This window comes from Suncus etruscus, chromosome 1, assembly GCF_024139225.1.
Source record: "Suncus etruscus isolate mSunEtr1 chromosome 1, mSunEtr1.pri.cur, whole genome shotgun sequence".
NCBI lineage: Eukaryota > Metazoa > Chordata > Mammalia > Eulipotyphla > Soricidae > Suncus > Suncus etruscus.
This window is the reverse complement of record NC_064848.1, coordinates 194,087,425-194,112,789: the sequence shown is the minus strand read 5'-3', so window position 1 is coordinate 194,112,789 and position 25,365 is coordinate 194,087,425. Positions and strand designations below refer to the sequence as shown.

The following is a 25,365-nucleotide window of genomic DNA, read 5'->3' as shown; positions in this document are numbered from 1 at the left end:
TTACTGTGACAAAGCATGTGTAGCTAGGTATATAATTCCTGCTTCACACATATCAAAATCATAAGGCAATAGAATACCAGTTCAAATGATGAAGCAACTCAGTTTTGAAATCGACAGAAGATCTCAATAGCACCTTAGCAAAGAAGATACATAGAGAGCAAATACGCCACTTGGAAAGATGCTCAACATTACATGCCATCAGAGTTGCAAATGTAAATGAGATTTTACTACACACCTATTAGAATGGCTAATATCCAAAAAAAAAAAAAAAAAGATCAACACTACCCAATATCAGATAAGGATATGGAGCAACAAGATTTCATTCATTGTTGATAAGAATGTAGAATAGTGCAACCACGTTGGAAGCAGTCTGGCGATTTCTCACATAGCTAAAAATAGTATTACTAAAGAATTCAGCCATCATACTCCCTAGTATTTATCCATATGAGTTGAACACTACATCTACACAAAAGTTTCCACACAGATCTTTATAGAGGATTTTCTCTTAATTTCTCCAAACTGAAAGCTGCCTTCAAAAGGTGAATGACTTGTGAAATGTTCATCATAAGATTTTTATCAAAGGAATATTATTCAACTATAAAAAGAAACTATTAGGCCATGAAAAGACAATGGTTCATTGAATGAATTTCTTAGTGAAAGTAGCATTAGTTGTATATATTCCAACTATATATATATATATCTATGCATATATATATATGCAAAGTATAACACTGGAAAGAAGAGAAAAAGATAAAAGTTTCCAAAAGTTGAGGGAAGAGTAGGCAAGACTCAATGATTTTCAGGACAGGAAAACTCATTTAAGGAACATGTAGTCATGGTGGACAGACATTTGGAAAAATTCATACAAGTATACAGTACAAGAATGAACCCTAACGTAAGCCATGAACTCTAGTCAATAATAATTCAATATTGACTCATCAGTCAAAAAAAAAGTACCACACTAACACAAGATTTTAATACCGAGAAAATGTGGGGATAAAGAGTATGTGGGAGTGCTGCAATATTTTTTTTACCATCCTTCAATGGATTAAAAAGAAATCTGTCCATTGTATCTTTCAAAAGTCCACTGATGCCTCATTGCAACTAACCTTTAAGAAACTACCATTTGTCAATTTTTGGTTTGGGATTAGAGAAGAATATTCATAATTATTTAAAAAGCTGTTAAAATACTCCCCTTTCCTACTACAGATCTGTGGAATATCAGATTTTTTTTTTCAACCAAAGCAACATATCACAACAGATTGAGTGAAGAGGCAGATAAAAAGCACCTTCTTTTAAGGCACAGAAACTCCGAAACAATCCCTCTTCTCAGACTTCCTTTTAGGTTAGAGATAGAGTTAATGTGTGTGTATGTCTAATGATGTAAAGGACACTTGGGTGGTGGGCAAACTCAGTGCTTTGCACATGTACTCTATCACTTGGCCCATACCCTATTCAAACACTAACCCTAACCTTATACTTACCTGGTCCAAACCATAAATCAGCTGCCTGAATTCAGCTGCCTAAGTATTAAAACCTATCTAACATGCTTATAATTTCTCAGGGCTGGAGAGATAGTACAGTGGGTATGGTGCTTGCTTGCCTTGTACTTTTCCAACTCTATTTCAATCCCCTGCATCCCATATGGTTTCCTGAGCACCTCAGGAGTTTTTATTGAGTTCAGATCCAGTATTATAATCCTTGAACATTGTCAAGTATGGTCCAAAAACAACAAAAACAGCAAAACTAAAAGAAAATATATGACTTACTTTTTATATAGTAAATATTAATAGATATAATACACACAAGTAAAAGCTCTTTGAGTGTTTCAAAAACCCCCTAAGAATATAAAGGGATCCTGAGACAAAAAGTTAGTTCTGTCCTGAGCCTATGCAGGCTGTTTAGACTTTAATTTTCAGGCTATTTTCTAGCCCGTTTACCAAGAGATATATTAATAGCAACCGACTCTAATAGTTAGTTGCAAGCAAGCTGCCGTTACTCAGAAAGTGGCCATCAGGATGGTCCGGGAGTATGTTTTCCGGGGTAAATGTGTATGTTAAGCCTCACTCTTTTTTCTAAGCAAGAATTTGGAATTTGTTCAACTTTCATTCTTCTGTTATCTTTCTTTAAAATGAAACATTTTAAGGCACATAATAAAACACAGGGGTAAATAAAAAAAAAACAGTGCAAGTCAAATTTATGGTGTGGGAACATAAGGCTTGCTATTACAGCTTCTAATGGCAGATAGTTTACAATAAACATTGGGCTTAGCCTGGTAGAAAATAGTCGCAGACAGGAGGTAATTACTTGTCCATCTCCAAGCATCAGAAACTCTGGCATCCCTCCAGCCAAATAACCCAAATCTGCCAACTGTCACTCAGTTGGACTAACGTGCCATTTTTGGGGGGGTGGTTGTTATTTTAATTAAATTGGAGGGTGTGGGGGAATGAACACAGCTAAGCCTTTCCCTGAAAGTGCTAGAATTCTACGGATGGACAAATCTAGAGGCCATCCTGCTCCCCGCTGTCTGTATTGGTCTCATGTAAATCACATTGTTTTCCATAAATAAAGTGTATGAGGTGGGGGTTGTGGAATGTATATACTGTATTTGACAGGGCCTGCTGCCAGTTAATCAGAATATTGCAGTGAGGGTTCTATAAACAGTAAGAGAAAAAAACCCAGCTAGATCTCCATGCAGATAATAAGAATATAAACGGACTTTTCAGTGAGCTGTGCATCATCACATATGAAATAATAATAAATACACCCAAACAGAGATAAAAAGAGGAAGAGCCAAATTATGCAAAAAAATCTGTCATTAAGATATGTGGGCAGCAGGTCTCCAAATAGAAACTGAGCAGCTTTCCAAAGAATCAAAGGTTTTAGATAAAGAAAATATAATTGCTCTAATTCCTGCCTAATCCTGTTCCCTTCAGTGTCTTTGAGAGAGGCTACCCTCCCTTTCAGGTACTTGAGGACAGTGGAGCTGTTCACAGAAAAACCTGGAATAGATTCTTACATGTACATATTCTAATTTAAGAATTCTACATTAGGGGCTAGAGAGATAGTGCAGCAGTAGGGCTTTTGCCTTGCATGTTGCCAACCCAGGATGGACCGGTTCAATTCCCAGCATCCATATGGTCCCCCAGCCTGCCAGGAGCAATTTTTGAGTGCAGAGCCAGTAGTAACCACAGAATATCACTGGGTTTTGCCCAAAAACCAACCAACCAATCAATCAATAAAAATAAAGTTTAAAAAAAGAATTCTACATTAAAAACACAAAAAACAGGCAAAATAGATGAAGAATAACCAAGATACAAATGATATACCCAGTTCATATTAATCTCTAGTGGGTTTCAGAGAGCTTACCTTTATTTTTTCTGTCTGAATACTGGAAATGAAAGGGGGCAATTTAGCATCAACTTCTAAAGTGCTAGTGAAAAAAGTGTCACCTGTTTTTATTTAAAGCCTCGGATTATTTCAATCAAGGGCTCTCAATGTCATGCTGAGTACTTATCCAGAGTGTTTTCTTCTTGAAATGAAGAACACGGGCAAGAGCGATTTTGATTTTTATTTGGGTTATCATATCCCTGGCCAGGAGGCTGCCCCGCACTGCAATGGAAACTTCCATCTCATTTTACAGTGAATGCAAACATTTTCTCCTAATACAGCTGTGCGAGCAGAACAGGTCCAGCCACCCCATCACCTGACTCTTTCTATGTTCAAAGAGAGTTTCAGAAGAAATGTTGCAATGATATAGATGGAATTTGAGGTGGTTGTGCTCAGGGAAGTCAATCAGAAAGTGAATGATGTTTTCCAGATGATTTCTCTCTATTTGGAATAAAAATAACCAAAGCAAACAAGTGAACACATCACAACAAAAATAACTCTGAGACTCTTGAAAAAGCTGTTGGCTCAGAGAGCTGGAAGGAGAGAGGAGCAAGAAGTGAGAAGGTTCATCTGATCATAAAAATGACCCTAAAACTTTAGGATATGTAGGATGAACCCTATGCAGAGAAAGGGGTGAAGCTGGGCTACTAAAATGTAGACAACACTCAAACGTGATCTCATCTTAATTTAAAAAATTTAAAAACTCGATGCATCTTATAAACCATAATGATTTCACTTCCAAGAAATAATCTCCTGGCCAGTGAGACAATGAAGAAGGCACAAAGAGAACTGGGATTGACTTTCTAATGGACACCCATTGGGCTGACCCTTTATCAGCCTCACAAGGTGAGGGCAAGAAGTTGCTCCCTGGTATCAGACCAACTCTTTGCAAGCCAACGAAACTCAAGATGGAACCTGGAGAAATCTAGGAGTGACCTAAAGGCAGCATGCAGAAGCTTACAAAGAGATAGTGAGCTTGACGAAATCCTTATTTCTAATAATCAAATGAGCCACAAGCATTCACAAATCAAGATATTTCACAACAGAAATGAACACAAACATGAATGGCATCTACCTGGAGCAAGTGATTAGTCGGCAATACAGCCCCTGGGTCTCTGTGTCTTGGCAATGAGAGGTTGAGCCAGGCAGAGGTGGGTCCCCCTCCATAGCCTCTCATCAAGAGGAATTTCTTGATATATGTATGTGTATGTGTATATATATATATGCAAGCAAGGCCCTGTGCCTGAGCCACCTCTGTTTCAGCTGTGGTCAGTGAATGAAAGAGAAATCAGATTCAGATGTTCCCACCTCAGTGGTTTTATTCCTCGTAAAGCAAAGGGTTTAGGATCCCAACTGGACCTAAATAGGGAAGCACTTAAGGTCATTGGATGAGTTCAGACTCACTTCAAACTTATCATTGTTCTGAAGATTGCCTGGGAAATCAGCTTCAGATTCTTTCTTGAAGTCTTTGACTGAAGTTGAATGGGGTCAGTAGCTCCATTCCCACTGAGAGCAGCTCAGAACCAAAAAGGAAAAAAAGACCCAGAATGGAGGTGCTGGGTAAAGCACCGATTCTGGGGCCCACACAAACTTGGGACCTTCAGACAGTCACTTATGCCTGACTCTATTTCCTGATGAATAAAAGAGAGAAACTGTGGAGAGGCTCCAAGGGCTTAGATGAGCACAGCCTGGAGTAAATCCCCCTCCCCAGCACAGTCAAACCGATCCCCCCCCCCAAAAAAAAAACTAACAAACCCAAATCGCGGAGCTCTTTCTGTGTCAGTGCCCAAGTCAGACGTTACAGGCACCAAGGGCCTTTAAGAATCGATGACAACCAGGCTCCACTCCACCCAATGGGACCTGACTATCTATAACAGAGACACTCTGGAGTTACTCTTCTCCCTGTTCCTCTGTGAATCTGCAGCACCCCTCTTTTTATTTTATTTTATGTATGGCTCCTTTGAGCTTCTTTTCAGTTTCTCCGTCCCTTTTATGGATAGAGTGTTTTGTTTGTTATTATTTAGTTTGGGGACCATACTCAGTGGTGCTCAGAGTTTACTCCTAGCTCTGCATTCAAGGATCACTCCTGGCAGATCATGGGACACCCTACATATCAGTTGTGTATAAGGAATAATACACTATCTGTACTATCTCTCTGACCCCTAAATTCCTTTCATATCTCTTTCTTGCCTAATTGTTGCAGCTGGACCTCCCCAAACCATGCTAAATAACTGTAGTGAGAGTGGACATCCCTATCTCATGCTTGATCTTAAAGAAAAAACTCCATATTTTGCTATTGAGTAAGATGTTAGCTATTAGTCTGTGATATAAGGCCAATGACCATATTGAGGAAAGGTCCTTTCATCTGCATACTGATGAGCATAAATGAGGGTTGGATCTTATCAGATGCTTGAGTGAAATACTTTTAAAAAAATAATCACTAAAAAAATAATAAATTTTATTTAGTAATTTTAGTGAACTAACAATTATTCATGGTTGGGTTTCAGGCATGAAATGTTTCAGTGCCCATCTTTTCAGCAGTGTCCACTTCCCCCCACTTCCTTGCCACCCCGATTTGCCTCCCACGCATAAGTCTGCTTCTACAAGAGGCACTTTAAATATATATATAAACTTATAAATATATATATATATATATATATATATATATATATATATATATATATTTGCACCGTGGCTTGCAGTACTAATGCTGATAGGCTTTCATAATAACACTTCAGCACCTTTCAGCACCACCGAGTGCTAAATATTTCCCCCCACCATAGGCATCGCCCCCTTCCTGTCATCCCCGCCCCCTTAAGCTGCATATTTCCTATGAGGACTGTGTTTTGGATGTACCTACTTCTTCCTGCTCTTTACCCCATGTGCACACTCTGTGCCAGCTCCCATCAACAACAGGTAACCCCCACATGGCCAAGGAAGGAAGGAAAGGAGTGAACATTTTGGGGGCCAACACCCTCTACATGCCCCTCACTGCAAGGCCTCTTCCATCTGGGCTGCCTCACAAGCCTCAAAGCAGTTTCTGCAGCCTCCTGGGATTTCCAGCCCCAAAGTCTAAGATTAGCAGTTGCCAGTCACCACCCCCGCCTTATCAAGCCTTATCAAACAGCCACAATAGAGGCTGAGAGGGAAAAACATGAGAGGGGGAGTGTTTGGAAATGGAGAAGAGGCAGCTGTCTGCAAGGTGTGAAATCAGAAGGCAGAGGGTCCTTCCTGGTGAATGCCCACGCTCTGCATGTCCCAACCGTGGTCACTCATACCTGATCCCTGATCGTGTGAACTTTTAAGACCATTACCCCAGAATAAAAGCATTACTGGGGCTAGATAGATAAATAACTCTTTAGTAAGGAATAAGCATTGCCTTAATTAAAGCAGCATGCTAGGAGTTGACCTAACAGAGGGAAAAGAAAGGAAAAGGAGGGAGGTCCAGAGCAGCTGTGGGCACTGATGAAAATGGTCCAGAAGGGCCGAAAAGATAGCATGGAGGTAAGGCGTTTGACTTGCATGCAGAAGGTCATATGGTCCCCTGAGCCTGCCAGGAGCCATTTCTGAGCATAGAGCCAGGAGTAACCCCTGAGCACTGCCAGGTGTGACCCCAAAACAAAAACAAAATAAAACAAAAACAAAAACAAACAAAAAGAAAATGGTCCAGAAGGGCCGGAGTGGTAGCACATTGGTAGGGCGTTTGCCTTGCATGCAACTGACCCAGGAGAGATGGGGGTTCGATCCCCAGCATCCCATATTTTCCCCCAAACCAGGAGTGATTTCTCAGAGCAGAGCCAGGAATATAACCCTGATCACCACTGGGCACGGGCCAAAAAAACAAAACAAAACAAAAAACCAAAAAAACAACAACAAAACTGTCCAGAGCATAAGACCCAGCCTGAGCCCAGTAGAGCAGCTCTTCTCCCCTCCTCCCCGTGAGAACCTTCCTCCCGGCTCCTCATTCCCCTCTCCAGCCCACACCTCCCTCTGCTGCAGAACTTACTCCTCATGCTTCCTCTCCCTCCTTCCGCTTCCACCCACAGGCACCAAGGCCCCCTCCTTTCTCCAGCACCCCAGATTCCCACACAGTACCCAGCACCCTAGTAGTATGCCCGAAGCCTTTAAGGCATGAACAGAGGCATCCACCTCCTTCTCTCTCCGAGACACCCAAGAAAGAGTCCATCTTGGTTCCAAAGCTCAGCACCAGGCCACACCCGTGTTTCCACTCTCTGGACACCACCTCCTAAAACCAAGCGGAAGCGGAGAAGGTGCGGACAGGTTGGGGCATGAAGTTTGGGCCTGCACAATCCAACTCAGTCACTGCTAAGCTGTCCCTCTGCCCTGGGGGCCACAGCACACAGGCCCATGTCACTGCTCTTCCCATCCCTACCCGACCGAGGGAGGTTCCTCTGAGACCTTCCTTATGAATGGTCTTGTTCTCTTTCGTATCAAAAGAAATAGAGGATATCAAAACGGTGCCCCAACTCCCCTCCCCAACCCCTGCAGATTAGTCTACATTTGCACAAACTGGCCGGCCACTGGTTTCTAGCACTGGGGATTCGTTGCCAGGAAGTGCCTGGCACGCTGCGAGCTCAAGGTTCCAGCTCTGGTTGTGTGGCCTTGACAAGGAACACAGGGAGACGCTTTGTACGCTGGTCTCCTCGGGGTGTTAAAGGGAGATAATGGGATATTCAGTGGGTATGAAGAAAGCTTAACATGCGTCTCATGGAGGCTCTTTGAAATGCACTGAGGGCAGCGGCGCAGTGTCTAAATTTAACACTCACCCTAGTGTTCACACAGAACCCTTGTCGGAACATTTATCAAACCTTTGTGTGGGGGTATGCTCGCCCCCCTTCAGCCCCCCCCTCCACATGTGCACACAGGCATATATTTAAAATGGCTTAATTGCTTTTCAAGTTTTTTAAGTAAACACACTGAAATGATTAGAAGGCATCTGTCTAGTGTAGCCAATGCCACTCTGCGACAAGAAGAGCTATTTGGGAAACTAAATCATATCAATGAAAGAATAGCAATGAGTGAATTGATGAAATATTGCATTAGTGGCGGCCTCTGACCCCGATGATGCCAACCAAATGCTTTTTCCTCTCTTTGTAATTGAATCAGCTTCAGTTAAATTAATTTCTTAAAATCTACTCAGATAAATCACTTGAATCGTATGTGTGTGCACGCAGATACTCTCTCTTTCTCACACACACACACACACACACACACACACACACACACACACACACACACATTCTCTCTAGATGTAGGTGAAATAAAGGATAAACTGAAGGTGTTCTGACTCTACCTCTGCTTTATTCTGGAAGCAGACAATATCCTGTCTCTGACCAGAATTTTCCATCACGACTTCCTGCTAACGTGTGATGTCAAGGATCCCCCAAAACTCCAAGATGCAGCCACCACAATATGCAACAATGAAAAGGCAGCCAGGAGAGGGAGGTCCGCAGTGCCAGGCTAGTGGACTGACTTTTAAAAATATATCGTTGAAACGTTCTGAAATACAAACTAAGTAGCTCAAGTGGGCGTGGTAAAGGTGGCAGAGTAAGAGGAGCTCTCTGGGCCCCCGCATGTCTGTGCTCAGGCTTGCTGGGAGAGCGTGTTCCACACACATCCAGGAATTTGTTTGAGGCCTGAGCATGGTTAAGTCATGTTTGAAGAATGTTCTCTCATTATCCTGGCTCAGAGGGTGCAGGGAGCCACGCATGGGAGGCTGCACAGGGCCACCTCTGTCTGTCTAGTTTTCCAGCCCGGCCTTCCACTGTACCCACAAATGGACTGATGTCACGGAGGATGATTCCTCCACGGGGCTAGAGCAAAGGTGTGGGACTTTTGTTTTTTCTTTTCCTGTTGACAGTTTTTAAACTGCTGCAGCCTACATACAAGTAATGCTTGATGAGGAAGGGGGGCGTGGGGAGCAGAAGGTCTGGGAGGGGTGAGTGGAACCAGAGGCTGGATGAGCGTGGCAGGAACATGGGACAAGAGGAGAGAATCAAGGACCAAAAAGACCAGCCAAGAAATTTGTTTGGGAAAATAGAAATCTAAGAGCTGTGGTTTGGCAAGAGACTCTGCCCCTTAATGAGAAAGGCAGAGAGGAGAGAGGGGATGTGGGGTAATGAGGGGAGGGGAGCAGAGAGAGAAGAAGGGAGGGAGAAGAAAGGAGGCAAGGAAGCCAGATGGGGGTGGGGTGACAGATTCATCTGTAAGGGACATCAGAAGGAAATGCACGTAGGGAGGAGACTGAAGTTCAAAATTAGGATAGGGGCTGGAGAAACAGTACAAGAATAAGGTACTTGCCTTACATGTGGCTGCCCCCAATTCAATCCTCAGTATTACATAATCCCCTGAGCCCTCTAAGAGTGGCCCCTGAATACAGAGCCAGGAGTAAGCCCTTAGCACAATCAAAACACGACTCCCTAAACCTGTATGGGTTATTGTTGTTTCCTGGCCCACTGAATAAGAAAGGACTATTTTTCTGTCTGGTCTGAGCAAATAGCTCTCCAGAAACATGTTTAAGGCTCATGTGGAATTCCACACACTGTCCGAGGCTTGCTCGGAGCTCCATGGTCAGTCCACAAATTAAACTCTGGGCCAAACATGTGTGCCCTGAGTTTATCCAAAGTCCAAACAAAACAGATACTTCTTCTGGACAGAAGTCAAATTCTTTCCTTTGGTAATAATTTCTCAGAAATTTAGAAAAGCAATGGGCTTTTTTTACTCAATTTTTTTTTTTTTTTACCATCACCTCCAATCTTGTATCAGAAGCAGCAAATTGCCATAATGGAGGGTTTTGAAAAGTGTGAGGTTTCTAAAATGAATCAAGAAATCAGAGTCTATTTAAACTTTTGAGGAAAAACCTCCACCCTGCAGGATCCCAAACCTTTAATGAGGTTTGTCCTCACTCTATGAAACTGCATAAGAAAACCAGCTATGACTCCAAATGAAGAAAAGTCTTAAAGGACCCCCCCCCATAGACATGCTTTTTAAAATTAACTTCAGGTTGTTTGCCAATTTCTCTATTCCACAAGAAAATCAGATCTTGAATATTTGACCCAAGAAAGTCCAGGAGGCGTTACTAAATTTCATATAGTTCATGGACCATTGCTAGGTCCAAATTGGATACACCTTCACAATTAGGGATAAGGAGATAAAATGTCACACTCGGGGCTGGAGAGATAGCATGGAGGTAAGGCGTTTGCCTTTCATGCAGAAGGTCATTGGTTCGAATCCCGGCATCCCATATGGTCCCCCGTGCCTGCCAGGAGCAATTTCTGAGCCTGGAGCCAGGAATAACCCCTGAGCACTGCTGGGTGTGACCCAAAAACCACAAAAAAAAAAAAAAAAAAAAAAAAAGTCACACTCAGAAATTCAGGACAGGGGCCGGCCAGCGAGGTGGCGCTAGAGGTAAGATGTCTGCCTTGCAAGCGCTAGCCAAGGAAGGACCGCGGTTCAATTCCCCGGCATCCCAAGTGGTCCCCCCAAGCCAGTGGCAATTTCTGAGCGCTTAGCCAGAAGTAACCCCTGAGCATCAAACGAATGTGGCCTCAAAAACCAAAAAAAAAAAAAAAAAAAAAAAAAAAATTCAGGACAAAAAAAAAAAAGCATCAATATAAAATGAAGCACCAGGATATCAGTAACACAAGACTAACATTTTAAATAAGTAAGTTTTTTGAAAGATGTTTTGTGCCTGAGGTAGCTTGAGATATCCTCTGATCTTAGCAAGGGGAATTGAGTCTACATAATGCAAAGGATAATGTCAATATTTGTCAAGCAGCTATGATGTCTCGGGGAACAATACAGAAACTGGGTACTTGCTGTTTCCACCCACCTCCATGGCTAATGAGGAAGTCTGGACTCATTCCCCCTTCAACTCTGAGTATGCTCAGTTGCTAAGGATGTCAAATTTTCTCATTTTTGAGGGTCTGGAACAATAGCACAGCAGTAGGGCATTTGCCTTGCATGTGGCCGACCTGGGACAGGCCTGGGTTCGATCCCCGGCATCCCATATGATCCTCTGAGCCTGCCAAGAGTGATTTCTGAGCACAGAGCTAGGAGGAACTCCTGAGCACTGCCAGGTGTGGTCCAAAAGCCTGATGATGATGATGATGATGATGATGATGATGATGATGATGACAATTATAATAATTCTCAGCTTCATCCTAATCAGTACTACTGTGAGAATTCTGACACAGGTCCCAAAAATGTTAATAACAGTACAAATAGAAGAGAATGGGACCCAAACATGAGCAAAATGACACAAAACTTGAAACAAGTTCCTAAATGCTTTGAGGTGACTAATCCCATTCTTTTTTGTGTGTTTGTCTGTTTGTTTTGTTTTTGTTATTGTGTCACACCTGGCAGTGCTCATGGGTTACTCCTGGCTCTATGCTCAGAAATTGCTCCAGGCAAGCTTGGGGGGGACCATATGGGACACCGGGATTCGAACCACCATCCTTCTGCATGCAAGGCAAACACTCTACCTCCATGCTATCTCTCCGGCCCAATTCTTTATCTGCATGGAAACATCTCTGACAGGAAGGAAGGTTATTCCTTAAGGGCTCCTCAACCTGCTAGAAATATCCCTCAAGAACACTCAATTCCCTTTGATCTAATTCAATATTTGCCAAACCCTCTGATCTTTAATTCTATCTCCTGGGAATGCTGTTCCCCTAGGAGGAAATGCCTCGTAAGCATCCCTAGGAGGGAGTATCTGTAACCCAGGCATCTAGCACTGTGTTGTATGATAAAATAGCTTGCTAAGTGGGAGACAGCAGGCCTCTGCTGCATGAGATTGTTGCTGTTTGGGTACTGGGGATCAAACCTAGGGCCTCAAATATGCTCTACATTTGTAGCTGAGCTATATCCCCTACTGAGTGGTATCATTGGCAATCAATTCCTAGAATGATAAGCTCCATACTATCTAACATGGCATTATTTTTGTTTGTTTTTGACAATAAAGTGTTATTTTTCAAAATGTACAGTTGGGACCTTCTCACACATCTTTCCAGCAGCTGGGGCATCTCCGCCCTCAGTGTTTCTGGTGTAAATCACTTGAGCTTTGTGCTTGCACATGAGTTTAAAAGCCCTTTACTCAGGAGCTCCTGAAGGGCTGACTGCCTAATTAGAGACCCCTGAATCTTTAGCCTCTCAGAGACAACAGCAGAAGTTATGAGCTTATAGTCAGGGATTTCCTTGAAGAGCTTGTCATAGATGGTTCTATCAAACAACACTAAGTTATTGAGCTTGTCCCGAACTCCGCCTTTGGACCACTTCTTTTTGGCCTTGCCCCCAGACCAGACTTGTTGACTGGGTCCTTGTCTTCCTTGGCCGACTTTTTGGCATCTTTCTTTTCTTGTCATCCTTGGGAGGCATTGTGAAGCTCGGAAGATAGCAGCTACCACTACAGCCCCACTAAGATATCAGACGAAAAGGACTAGCATGGGGCCGGAGCGGTGGCACTAGTGGTAAGGCGTCTGCCTTGCAAGTGCTAACCTAGGACGGACCACAGTTTGATCCCCTGGCATCCCATATGGTTCCCCAAGCCAGGGACGATTTCTGAGCACATAGCCAGGAGTAGCCCCTGAGCGGCACGAGATGTGGCCCAAAAAACAAAAGAAAAGGACTAACATGGCATTTCTGATGCTACAAAACCAAGAGTTCAATACCAGGTCCTCATTTATAGTCCAAAGGACTCACCCTGCCACACTTACCAAACTATCTCACCACCTCAATCACCTCAGTGTGAGAGCTCTCTTGGTGGGTGCCAAAGATAATGCTGCATCCCATGTAACAGCCTGGCCCAAATGTCACTGCAACCCCTGGCATATTCAATAAGCCAGGAGGCACTAATTGAAACAAGTCAGGTAAAGCCCTGCACAGGAGGACCCATGAAGGGCTAAAGGGCTCCCACGCCACGTTTCCCTCCTCAGGAAAGCCACTCCTAGGGGTGTTTCCGGGAGACTTACATCCTCTCATGGAATACAGTCTGCATCACCACCCTGGTGTGCACTGATTAGAACAGAGCCTGTTAGTCGTGGTGAGGTCCAAGGTAAAATACTATCTAGAAAGGAGGCTGCCTGCTTGGACCACTTGGCATGAAGCGCTCTGCTGTTTGGAGGAGCTCCTGGTTAAAGCAACAGTCACATTGTTAGACTCTCCTCGGAAGGGGGACTATTAGGGAAGTTGGAGTGTCTCAAATCAATAGGTCATCTCCATGGATAAGGGGGGCATCAGGCCCCCAGAAGCTAGGAATGCTTAGAATACACAGATGCCCCTCTAGAGAGAGAGAGAGCTTCCTCTTTGCACTGAATTAAATATTTCCCCTCAGAAATGCTATTTCTGAAACTTAACACATGGTCTACTTCTGAAATTTTATTCTTGAAGCTGCCCTTTATAGAGCTCTTAAAAGGAAGAAATCCTTGATGCTTATTTGCAAACACCAAATAGCTCAGTCGTTAGATTTCACTCTCTAGAGTATGTTAATTTTTTTTTCTTCATGTATTTGTCTTCTACCAGGAACACTCTACAAAGAACAAGGGAAGAATCCTTTCCTTAACCAGGAATTGTGTTACCCTGTAATATTTCTCTTTTCTAACACTGTGCTTTTGAACATTAGAACTTATCTGGGACTTATACACCAAGCATCCATTTACTCATTAGACAATAACCTTGTTCCATAGCTTTGGGCAAAGCTGGCCTCTGGCACCCCTAAGGGAATTATACTTCTTTCAAGAGAAATTTTATTCTTTTCATAGTGTTTACTTTCCAGAAACATATGCAACATAAAAGGATTTTAAACATAGAGGACAAGATGTTTCCAAACCTGTTAAAATTCTTAAATATTTCTGGTGTACATTCATGAAAGTTAAATAAAATATTGAACTAGGTCTCAAAATATAAAGCAACTAGTTTTCTCTTGTTTGTTTGGGGGTTGGGGACACACCTGGCTGTGCTCAGGGTATATTCCTGACTCTGCACTCAAGGATCACTCCTAGAAGTGCTCAGCAGACCATATGTGGTGTCAGGGATCAAGCCCAGGTAAATTATGTGCAAGATATTATTTCTCCCATCCCAGTAAAGCAACCAGTTCATTCATATTGAGTATATACCAAATGTTTGATATTGTTTGTCCTTTTCTAATCTGAAGGCCATTTTTGTGGTAGATACTGGTTTTGGGTTGTTGGGTTTTTTGGGGGGGTTATTTATTTATTTATTTTTTGGTTTTTTATTTTTGGGCCAGACCTGGTGATGCTCAGGGATCACTCCTGGCCATGCACTCAGAAATCCCTCCTGGTTTGGGGGACCATATAGGGCGACAGAGGATTGAACCTCAGTCTGTCCTAGGTTAGTGCATGCACGGCAGATGTCCTACCACTTGCGGCACCACTCTGGCACCAGATACTGTTATGTTATACAAATCATTGGAGGGGCACGCCTAGGGATGTTCAGGAGTCATTCTCTATGATGCAGGGGTCTGTGCAGGACTGAAAATAGAACTTTGGCTTCCTTCATGCAAAACCTGTGCTTCAGACCTTTGACTCTCTTCCCAGTGTTATCCACAGGTTTTAAAGTGGAACGAGAAGACTCTAGGTCCAACTACCTTACTAGCCGACAATATGAGAAGGCTGGGAACAGAAAGCCCCTTTTAAGCCCTATCTACTACTTGTCACTTCTCTCTACTACCTCTCGCCTTCCATGTTCTTTCTATACATCATTAAAATTAAAATTATTCTGATTATAACTGCTTTTGAGGGAGATCCTCACTCCACTAGACTAAATTCTCAGCTATCCCTATTCTAGTTTCAATCTGGTGTATTTTAAAGATCTTCTCTAAGAATCTCCTTTAGAAAAGCAAATAATCAAAAACTCCAGGATAGGGAGAGGAATTGTCAGTGATGGCAAGGGGGAATGCCCCAGTCTGTTGCAGCTGAAGCATGAGTGAAAACATACCAACAGAGGGAAAAATCAAGAAAGCGAGTCTGGGTGAAGGAGAGGGAAAGGCTTGACTCCATTCCACAGACAGTGTCTGGGCCTTTTTTCCTTAGCAGGGAACCAGCCACAAGAGACCTGTGTTGGTTACAGAATAGGATTATGATTGCAGAGAGGGTGTAGAAGACTGGAACCCTGGGTGTGGTTAAGAGACCTTCAAACAATCCACTTATGCAGCAAGGAGCCCCAAGCCAGGGTGGTGATGAATAGCACTTTCTAGAAGAGTGCCAAGCTGCTTGAGACAAGTCTACCCAATGGAGACACCCCAAACCTGGAGACACTTAAGACATTCTATGCACGGATAAAAGAGCCAAGAGTTTCTATCCTGCATTTCTTTCTGTGCTCTCCCCAAATAAAACCTTCCTGACGTTTGTCAGTTAATTTCTGACAAAAATAAATGCACAAATAAATGGAAGAGCCCTTTCTGCCTGTGAAAACTGGACAGAAGTAAACCTGGCAGCGAGAGGGCGAGGCAGGCATGGATTCTAAGCCTGTCTTCCAAACCTGGATAGAGTCTAACCCTCCTTGTCAGTCAGGAAAGGCAGCCTAGAGTGCAAAAAAGCAGGGGCGGGGGAATCATGGGCTCTGGATTGGTTCTGTCTCCCCTTTGGGAGAGGCATTTCTGTCTTCCTTTTTATTGTTATCATCAGCAGCATTATCGTTATTGTTATTTGGAAAGGGCCCACACAGGGCGGTGCTCAGGGTTTATTTACCCTTTAGGGTGCTCCAGGGACCATCCAGGATTATCAAGGATGAAACCCGGGTCAGCTATGCAATCAAAATGTCTTAACCCATGCATTATGTTTCTTTACTCCCAGATAACCAGCACAGCTCCCACCACTCAGTAGCAGCACTCTCCTTTCTCAGTACCCAGCTAGTATCCTGAATTCCTTTTTTAAAAAAAAATTTATGCCCTTAACATATCTTTCTCCTCTCATTTCCTAACCTCAGCCTTTAGGAGGCACAGCATAGATGCGGGGTTCAGAGGAGGAAGGCCTGGATGCGGCCCTGCGGCCCACCCAGGCCTCCACCTCCGAGCAACTGCGCGCCTCCAGCTCGCAGCGCTCGCACTTCCGCCCCGAGGCGCGACGCGTTCCCATGGCAACCGGCGCGGCGCCCACGTGCGCGCCTAGGATCCCGGGCCGCGGCCCCGCCCCCGAGTCGCGTTCTCGCGGCTCAGAGCGCGCGAGAGTTGGGAGGAGGCCGCGTTGCCCGGGCAACGGGAGGACGCCCAGCAGCCGCCCCCTCCGCCTCCGCCCTGAGGAAGCCGGGCTCGGGCGCCGCGGAAAGCAGAGCCTCCGGGGAGGAGGAGAAGGAGGAGGAGGAGGAGGAGGAGGAGGAGGAGGAGGAGGAGGAGGAGGAGGAGGAGGAAAGCAGGAGGAAGAGGGGCTGGCTAGAGGGAGGGGAACAGTCAAAGGAGGAGGAGGAGGAGGAGGAGCAAGAGGAGACCAGGCATTGATGGGCGGTTCCTGCGCCCCGCGCTTGCCCGCCGGCCCCGCCCCTCGGCCCCTTTAGCCCCCGCCGGGGAGAAAGGCCTGGACAGACTCGCCAGGTAACGGCCGGCCCGGGTGACCTGGTGTCCGGATGCCCTTGTCTTGCCCCCACACACTGGACGGCTCCACAAGGGGACGGTTGCCCCCTTGTCTGCTGTCAGTGGGAGGCAGGTTGGGGATGCTGGAGAGGAGCCAGTGGACCCCACCCCATTTCATCACACACACACACACACACACACACACACACACACACACACGAGGAGCCAGGGCCCCCCATTTCATCACACATACACACACGAAGAGTCAGTGGCCTCCACCCCATTTCATCGCACGCACACACAGAAAGAGCTAGTGGCCCCATTTCATCATACACAAACACACACACACACACACACACACACACACGAGGAGCCAGTCCCCCCATTTCATCACACACACACACACACAAGGAGTCAGCGGCCTCCACCCCATTTCATCACACACACACACACACACACACACACACACACACACACACACACACACACACACACGAGGAGCCAGGGCCCCCCATTTCATCACACATACACACACGAAGAGTCAGTGGCCTCCACCCCATTTCATCGCACGCACACACAGAAAGAGCTAGTGGCCCCATTTCATCATACACAAACACACACACACACACACACACACACACACACGAGGAGCCAGTCCCCCCATTTCATCACACACACACACACAAGGAGTCAGCGGCCTCCACCCCATTTCATCACACACACACACACACACACACACACACACACACACAAGGAGCCAGTGGACCCCACCCCATTTCATCTCACAGACACACACACACACATACATACATACACAATGAGCCAGTGCCCCCATTTCATCACACACACACACACACACACACACACACACGAAGAGCTAGTGGCCCCCACCCCATTTCATCATACACAAACACACACACAAGGAGCCAGGGCCCCCCCATTTCATCACACATACACACACAAGGAGTCAGTGGCCTCCACCCCATTTCATCACACACACACACAGAAAGAGCTAGTGGCCCCCACCCCATTTCATCATACACAAACACACACACGAGGAGCCAGTCCCCCCCCATTTCATCACACACACACACACACACACAAGGAGCCAGCGGCCCCACCCCATTTCATCACATACACACACATACACACACAATGAGCCAGTGGACCCCACCCCATTTCATCTCACACACATACACACACAAGAAGCCAGCGGCCCCCACCCATCTCATCACACACACACACACACACACACACACAAGGAGCCAGTGGACCCCACCCCATTTCAACACACACACACACACACACACAAGGAGCCAGCGGCCCCCACCCCATTTCATCACACACACAGACACACACACACACACACACAGACACACACACACCATCACCACCGCTCACTCAGGTTTACCCCAGTTACACTCTGAGTCTCTCCTTTGGGTTCCACGGACAGTGTGTGGTTCACAATTGAAGTCCTTGCACAAGAGCTGTCCTGCTCAGCAAGTTCTTATGCCAACAGAAGGACTAAAGGGACTTCTGACCCCCTTACCCCACACCTCCAGGCCCTCCTAGTTCCCTCTACCTGAGAAGTGCTAGGGCAGTTTTAAAACTGCCTCTTATTTGTTTATTCATTTGTTTATAGTTTGGGGGTCACACTCAAGGGTTACTCCTAACTCTGCCCTCAGAAATCACTCCTGGTAGGCTTCTGAGACCATATGGGATGCCCAGATCGAACCTAGGTCCATCCTGGGTCAACTGCGTGCAAGGCAAATGCCCTACCGCTGTGCTATCTAAAGCTGCCCCTCAAGCTGTCTTTTAAACAGTTCCTGTGACCTCTGTGATTACTAATTAATTATATATAATAGGATCTTCCTGAAATCCCTCATCCAAGCCCCCAGATGTGAAAAATGTGGGGGGGGTGTGGATATATAATATGTAATACCTGAAAGAAACATCCCTTTTGATTCAAAAGGACTTTGAACCTAAAGAGGGCTTTATATCTTTTTTATTGCTATATCAAATAGTCACCTTAATTGGTCTATTAGGAACAGACGAAAGAAAACAGTAGAACAACTTGATTGCTATTAAATAGAACTCTCATCTAATCAGTTCTTTGACTGCTGTGGCCATTGAAGAGAAAACCTGTGTAATACAAATATGAAGTTAATTTTAGAGAACTGAGAAAATCTGTCATAAGATTCTGTCCTCTTTAAGGAATTTTAATCTTATATCATTGGAAATTTATAGGCAAGGGATGTATATGTCACAAAATTCTTAAAATAGTCCTCATTGAATGTGCAGATACTAGAATTTTGAGGCTAAAAGCCAGTCTCTCTTGTTTTCAGCAAACCTTTCTTCCTTCTCCACAGGCATTTTCTTTGGTCCCCTTTTCCTTCTCCCTCTCCAAATTCAACTGGACTCCTTCTGTTGGTTTCTAAAGCCCAAAGTTAGCTCAATAAATTATCACCAAAGACTTAAAACAGAAACATGCAAAGACCATGAGGCAATTTTAAATGGAGCAGTTCAAAGGTGAAGAGAACCCAGGATGCTATTTTAGAAACACTGAGCTCGCCTACATTTTACCACCATTCTCCCTCACCCTTTACCCCCTTCCACCTGTCTGTTTGCTGTAGAAAATTTTCTGACTTCAAATGGCCATCTGGTTGAGTAGGCCCACAAAGCAAAAATTCACAAATTAAGCACGATCTTGTGCCGATTGTATTTCAATGCAGCAATTTCTGTTTCATGTTTGCCTTGATCCGTTTATCAAACCAGAATTGCAGCATGAAGCTCAAGTGACCCTTCAGAAACATGAAGACTGTTTGCCTAAACTGTAGGACCTACCCAACATCTTGATTTCATTCTTCTAGATCAAGCTTAGCTTCCTTGGTGCCCATGGTATGTGCTTAATCTCACAACGAATCAATGGGCCTTCATGAGAAATTACATGTGGCACTAGCAAGCTTCGAAAGAATCATTTATATAGTCAAGTACAGTTTTAGCCCATAGGAGGGAAGAGATTGTTGGCAGCTTTCAAATCTTTTATTTGCTAGGTGATTGTGAAGTCGGAGGTGGCCTAGCAAATATTTCAAATGGTTATTTCCTACCCACTGGGACAAAGCTGTTTCATGCCTCATGATTGAGATCCCTGAAAAATAACACTGTTTGATAATTAGTTGGCATTTCTCTGTTAACTTTGTGAACAAATTGCGTCACCTACATGGACTCCTGTTAGTGACCACTGATGTATTTTCTTTCTGAATTCTTCTGTTCTTGCCTGATTAATATTCAGACACTTCTTTCCAACAGTAACACTGGGGGTTCTTTTGTCTGTCTTTGTCTGTCTCTGTTCCTCTTTTACCAATACCTGGGAATATTAACTTCATTCTACATTGGTACAGATTCTTGGGGAAATTACTCTTTGAAAATCAAGTTCAGGAAGGACATTGAAATACTCAGGGTCAAAATCTAGATTTGTGCTTGCCAATCTCCCAGACTGGAGTTTCAGATTCCAGTTCTCAAAACCACTTTCTAGAGCAAAGGGAAAATAATCCCTGAGGGACTTGAGTTTGAGTTCTTCCCTTTGGCTTCAGGGCTCACCAGTAATGCTCTCAAGATTTTACAGGAGCCTGGTCAGATGAAGGGTGATCTCAAGGCAGGCCCAGCCTCCACCAGTGCAGCAGTAGGGTGTTTGCCTTGCACGGCTGACCTAAGACAGACCACGGTTCAATCCCCGGGTGTCCCATATGGTCCCCCAAGCCAGGAGTAGCCCCAGAGCATCAATGGGTGTGGTTCAAAAACAAAAACAAAAACAAAAAAAGAAGCAGAAAAGAGAGTGAAAAGCAGAGCTAGGGTAGGGAGGGACTTTGTCTTGTCTGCTGTTTCCCAAGCCTTGACACCACCAAAAATATACCAGAATGTTTGGAAGTGCTGCCCTTCCAGAGAGAACAGGAGTGGTGTGGCCTGGGATGGCCTGAGAGAAATGATCTTGAATACTTGTATAATTATTCAGTGAACCCCAATATTCGCTCAGACAAAGCAGCTTGTGAACATTGTCCTATTCCCTCTGATTCTATCTTCAATTCCATTGCCCTGCTCAGTGCTCTTAGCAGAGCAACCTCCACGAGGATATACTGTCTTCTTTGCCTCCAGGAATATCCCATATTCTGGGGCTTATCTAGCTCTCTAGTTCCCTCTTAGTCCCTCAGAGTTTTATGCTGGGCTTGCCTCCTTCCTCAGTGCCCTTTCTGTCATCACCAGTCATCACCAAAATGCCAACAGTGTCATCTCTCAGACAATCTGCTTCTCAACGGTTTCATTAGCCAGACCCCAGTCATCTCAATTTCCTCCATTTCTCTCCAACTGGCTCTTCTGGGGCCAGAGAGATGGCACAGTGGGCTCTCCTGCCTTATAGGCAGTCAACCTAGGTTCAATCCCCAGTATTCCATATGATTCCCTGAGTACCACCAGGAGTGATTACTAAGTGTAGCAGCAGGAGTAAGCCCTGACCATTGCTGAGCAAATCCAAAACCTTCAGAGTTTTCTACAAGGAATGTCAACACCTACCAGCCTTCCTGGAGGTCTATGGGTTCTCTCCTGAGAGTGTATATTCTGGCTGAGGGCTGGGCACAGCTGGTTAGCTCTCTGCAATCTCTGGAACCTCAGCAAGTTATGCAGCCCCCTTGGTCTCAGTTTCTTAGTTCCCTTTCCTGCACAATAGAGCCCCCCCCCCCCCCATTGTGGTGAAGATAGAATGAGTCGCTGTATAAATGCTTGGTACAATGCCTCAGTTGCTTAGATTACATTTCATCACCCCTACTTAGGACCCTGATTAGTTAAGTCAGCTTGACTATATTCACTTTCCTCCAGGGTCTCAATGTACATTTAAAAATGTATAAATTCTGGAACCAGAGCAATAGCACAGTGGTAGGGCATTTGCCTTGCTGGTAGGGCATTTGCCTTGCACACGGCTGACCCTGGACAGACCCAGGTTTGATTCCAGCCATCTCATATGATCCCCTGTCAAGGGATATGAGCCTGCCAAGGGAGATTTCTGAGCACAGAGCCAGGAATAACCTGAGTGCTACCTGTTATGGCCCACACACCCCAAATAAAAATGTATAGATTCCACCCCTTTTATATGCCAAAGGGCCTTTGTAAATGTGCAAAACTAATCATTACCCCTGCCCCCACACCCCTCGCACACAGTTTGAAACCTTCCCCAAAAGTTAGAAGGTACCTCAAAATCAGGGTACGTATGTGCAGAAGTAGGAGGCTGTCCCTGGAAGTAGGAGGCTGCTGTGGTGCTGCTCTGACTCCCCTAACCCCACTCACACCAGCCCCTCACTTCCCCTCCTGAGTAAAGCCTCCTCACTCTGCCGGGGTCCTTGTCAAACCTTGTGAGGTTAATTCCCTACAGAAACCAGTGCTTCCCTTGCCAGGGGTTCCCTTCCCTACTAATTCCCTCAGAGCCAACCTCACATCTCCAGAGCACTTACCAACCCCATTTGGGTCCCCTCAGCCCATATTGGTCTCTCATGCTACACGGTGAGCAACAGTAGGCCTGGGGTCACGTTCATTTTGCTGCCTGCTCCATCCCAGGCCCTGGCATAGCGCCTGGGCTGGAACAGGAGCTCATTCATTATTGAATCAATGAATTTAAGCTACCAGGGGCTCATAACTTTGGCCATTGCTAATTTAGCGAGGGCTCTTAGTGTGTGTTTGTTTATATCACATGTAATTGCTTCTGAATCAAATGTCTGTCCATCTAACTCCCCACAAATAATCAGGACAGGCTCCCTGAAGCCAACTGATGAATACAGCTGCATTATTTATACCTGGAGCAGGGGGGGCACCAGGGGTGGTGACACCATACAAAGAGGCCCTTCAGTCTGAAAAAGGGCAGCTGTGCCTTTCAAACAATGGAGATTAAAATAAGAAGAGAAATCAGACTAAGATAAAGACAACTGGGCAAAGCAACACAGGATTATCTCACAGCCTGTTTATTTATCTTTGACCTGCAGGTTGGGGATTAAGAATCATGTTGCATGAAGCAAAGGACAGGCAGAAGTTCGTCAGCGATGTTCAGTATCTGCGGGACATACAGCATAAGGTGGACTCTGAATACCAGGTAACTGCAGGGAACAAAAATTGCTCACACCACCACTGACAGGGAGTGGAGTCGGGTTCCAGAACCTGCATAGGATGAGCAGGAAGAATGTGGTGAGCTCCCATCCCTGCCACTTACTGGCTGCCTGACCAGGGAATGTCACAATATCTCTTAGATCACAGTTTCCACAGCTGCACAGTGGGACTGATGGTAGCCACCACTAACCCACTCCCCCCCCCACAACAGTGAAATGAGAGAACATTTGGGAAGTATTGGGTCCTGAACTCCACATACACACCCTACCCACAAGTGACACCGGGGTTTAAATTTGAGAAAGCAGCTGTCAAGGGAAAAAGGCAGGACGGAGTTCATTGGTTCTCCGCCGTCTCTTTAGAAAACATCTTGGTTGTCATCGGGCCAGAAGAAAGGTAGTTGGCACATTGTACAACTAGCAAGAACTGTTGTCACCCTAGTTACAGTGTTTACAGGCAAAAACACAACAGACGGAGCTCTGGGGCCAGGAGGCAGTCCCCTAGAGCGGGCAAAGGGCAAACTTGCCAAACTGGGTTGTGGGGTTCTGGGAGCTGTTATAAAGTGTCACTCACTGTTAGCTGGGGGTCAGGTCACCTGTCAGGCCCCATAGGGACCACCACATACTCCTTTCCTGAGGAAAACAGAGCTGCCCCATTTGTCTCCCCTAACCTCGTGGCCTATAGCTCAGAAATTTTTCAGAGCAATTTCAAATGGAATCAATGCCCAGGTTCCCCAGGGTAACCAGACGGAGCTCCCATAGTTCATCTGATTTCTCAGTTTATCTCTACTGAGCTCAGGGTCTGAATATGGAATTCAGTTGCATGTCTCCTCATCATATCTAGACCCACCTACAGGGCAATGAAACTTGGTAATTCTGTCCAATAAATGGGAAGAGATATAAGGACTGGGCCACCTTGGGCTCTCTCTGCCCCCAAATTCCTGGTTGGGGTCATTGGTCTGTACCTCTCTCAGCAGGAGACAGGAATCTCACCACGAGTGTCTCTGCCTAAGACACTCACTGCACAGGGTGACTTTGAGACACATCTTAGATTTCATTTTCTGACCTCAGCTGGGTTTTCCCTGGCCCTCATAAAACAAGAACACTTATTATGGGCCTACCACCTTCTGAGCAAAAGTCCTTCTCTTTTGGAGCTCTTTCTTGATAACTGATAAAAATAGACAAGTAACTACGTAAGAAAAGGCCCCTTCTTCCTCTAAATATCTAATAGGGTGAAAACAATCCTCTTCAAACACTGCCAGAAGTGATGGAGTGTGGAGACGCTCCTTCTCCCAGGCAAGAAAGGTCTCCTAGAGGACACAGTGCTGGGACAGGTCGATGGGTGATGGGACGAAGCCAGCACAGTGGCCTGAGCACACAAACAAGCCAGGCTGTGGCCTGGGATAGCCCGAGTGGCCAAACACAAAGGAACAGTATGGTGCCAGTGCTGGAGTCCCGTCAAGGCAAGTCTTCCAGGACAAGCTTGGTTTGTGATGTTTTCTCTTACTCTTATCACACAGAGTATTTATTAATGCACCCTTTGGCTGCTGGGTGGGGGGCACGCTGAAAGACAGAAAGACAGAATTTGCTGCAGAACAAGTCAGGAAGTCACAGGACATGTTGGGGAAGAGAAGCTTGATTGAAGCAGGGCACTGGGGTAGTGAAGACCAGCCCCTGGGACCCCAGGGAGCAGAACAGGCACAGGGCAAAGGAAAGAGGAAGGGTGACTCATTCCAGCCCCCTCTCCAGCATAAGCCTTTCAACTTCTCCACTTTTTCAAATCTCCGATGCCTATACTTTCAACCAGGAACTTTTCTTCCTGTTTTACACAAAACAAAGAACTCGAGGTCCCGGGGTGGGAAACTGCCAGCCGCTTCCGTGTCAGGCTGCACACCCATCTATCTTGCCTCCACCCCTCTGCTAGACCCAATCCCTGCACCCTGTTCTGCATCCTGAGCTTCTCTTCTGTTTCTGTCAAGCCTCCTCCTGGACTGAACCCACTGCAGGCCTGACTCCCACCTCCCAATAGAAAAACCAGAATCTCTGTGGACCACGTGTTCTCCACTGGATGCAGCCTTGGCATCTGCCAGCCCCCAGATGTCCTCAGATGACCTTTCCCCCACCACAGCCTCCCCTTCTCCTCAACCTCTAAGTGTTGCTTGGATCTCACCTCCCACCTCCTGGAACCAGCCTCCAGAGAACCCATGCTGCTCCGTCCACTTTCTGAAGCCACTGTTCCTGCATTTAGTCCTCCCTCTCTCCTTACTCTCCTTTCTGATGTCACATTCTCCT

General features: G+C 45.4%; 1 protein-coding gene and 1 pseudogene across 1 annotated transcript in view; one reads left to right on the top strand and one right to left on the bottom strand.

Moving 5' to 3' along the window:
* Window positions 1–12,375: 12,375 nt before the first annotated feature.
* LOC126001067 (40S ribosomal protein S25-like) lies at window positions 12,376–12,786 on the bottom strand (annotated as a pseudogene).
* Window positions 12,787–16,787: 4,001 nt separating this feature from the next.
* Window positions 16,788–25,365, top strand: part of MARCHF10 (membrane associated ring-CH-type finger 10) — a 74,201-nt gene continuing 65,623 nt past the window's right edge. The window contains exons 1-2 of the mRNA XM_049779090.1: window positions 16,788–16,954; window positions 22,957–23,063. Coding sequence (XP_049635047.1) covers window positions 22,974–23,063 — 90 coding nt within the window. The 5' untranslated portion in view covers window positions 16,788–16,954; window positions 22,957–22,973. The remainder of the gene's footprint in view (window positions 16,955–22,956; window positions 23,064–25,365) is intronic.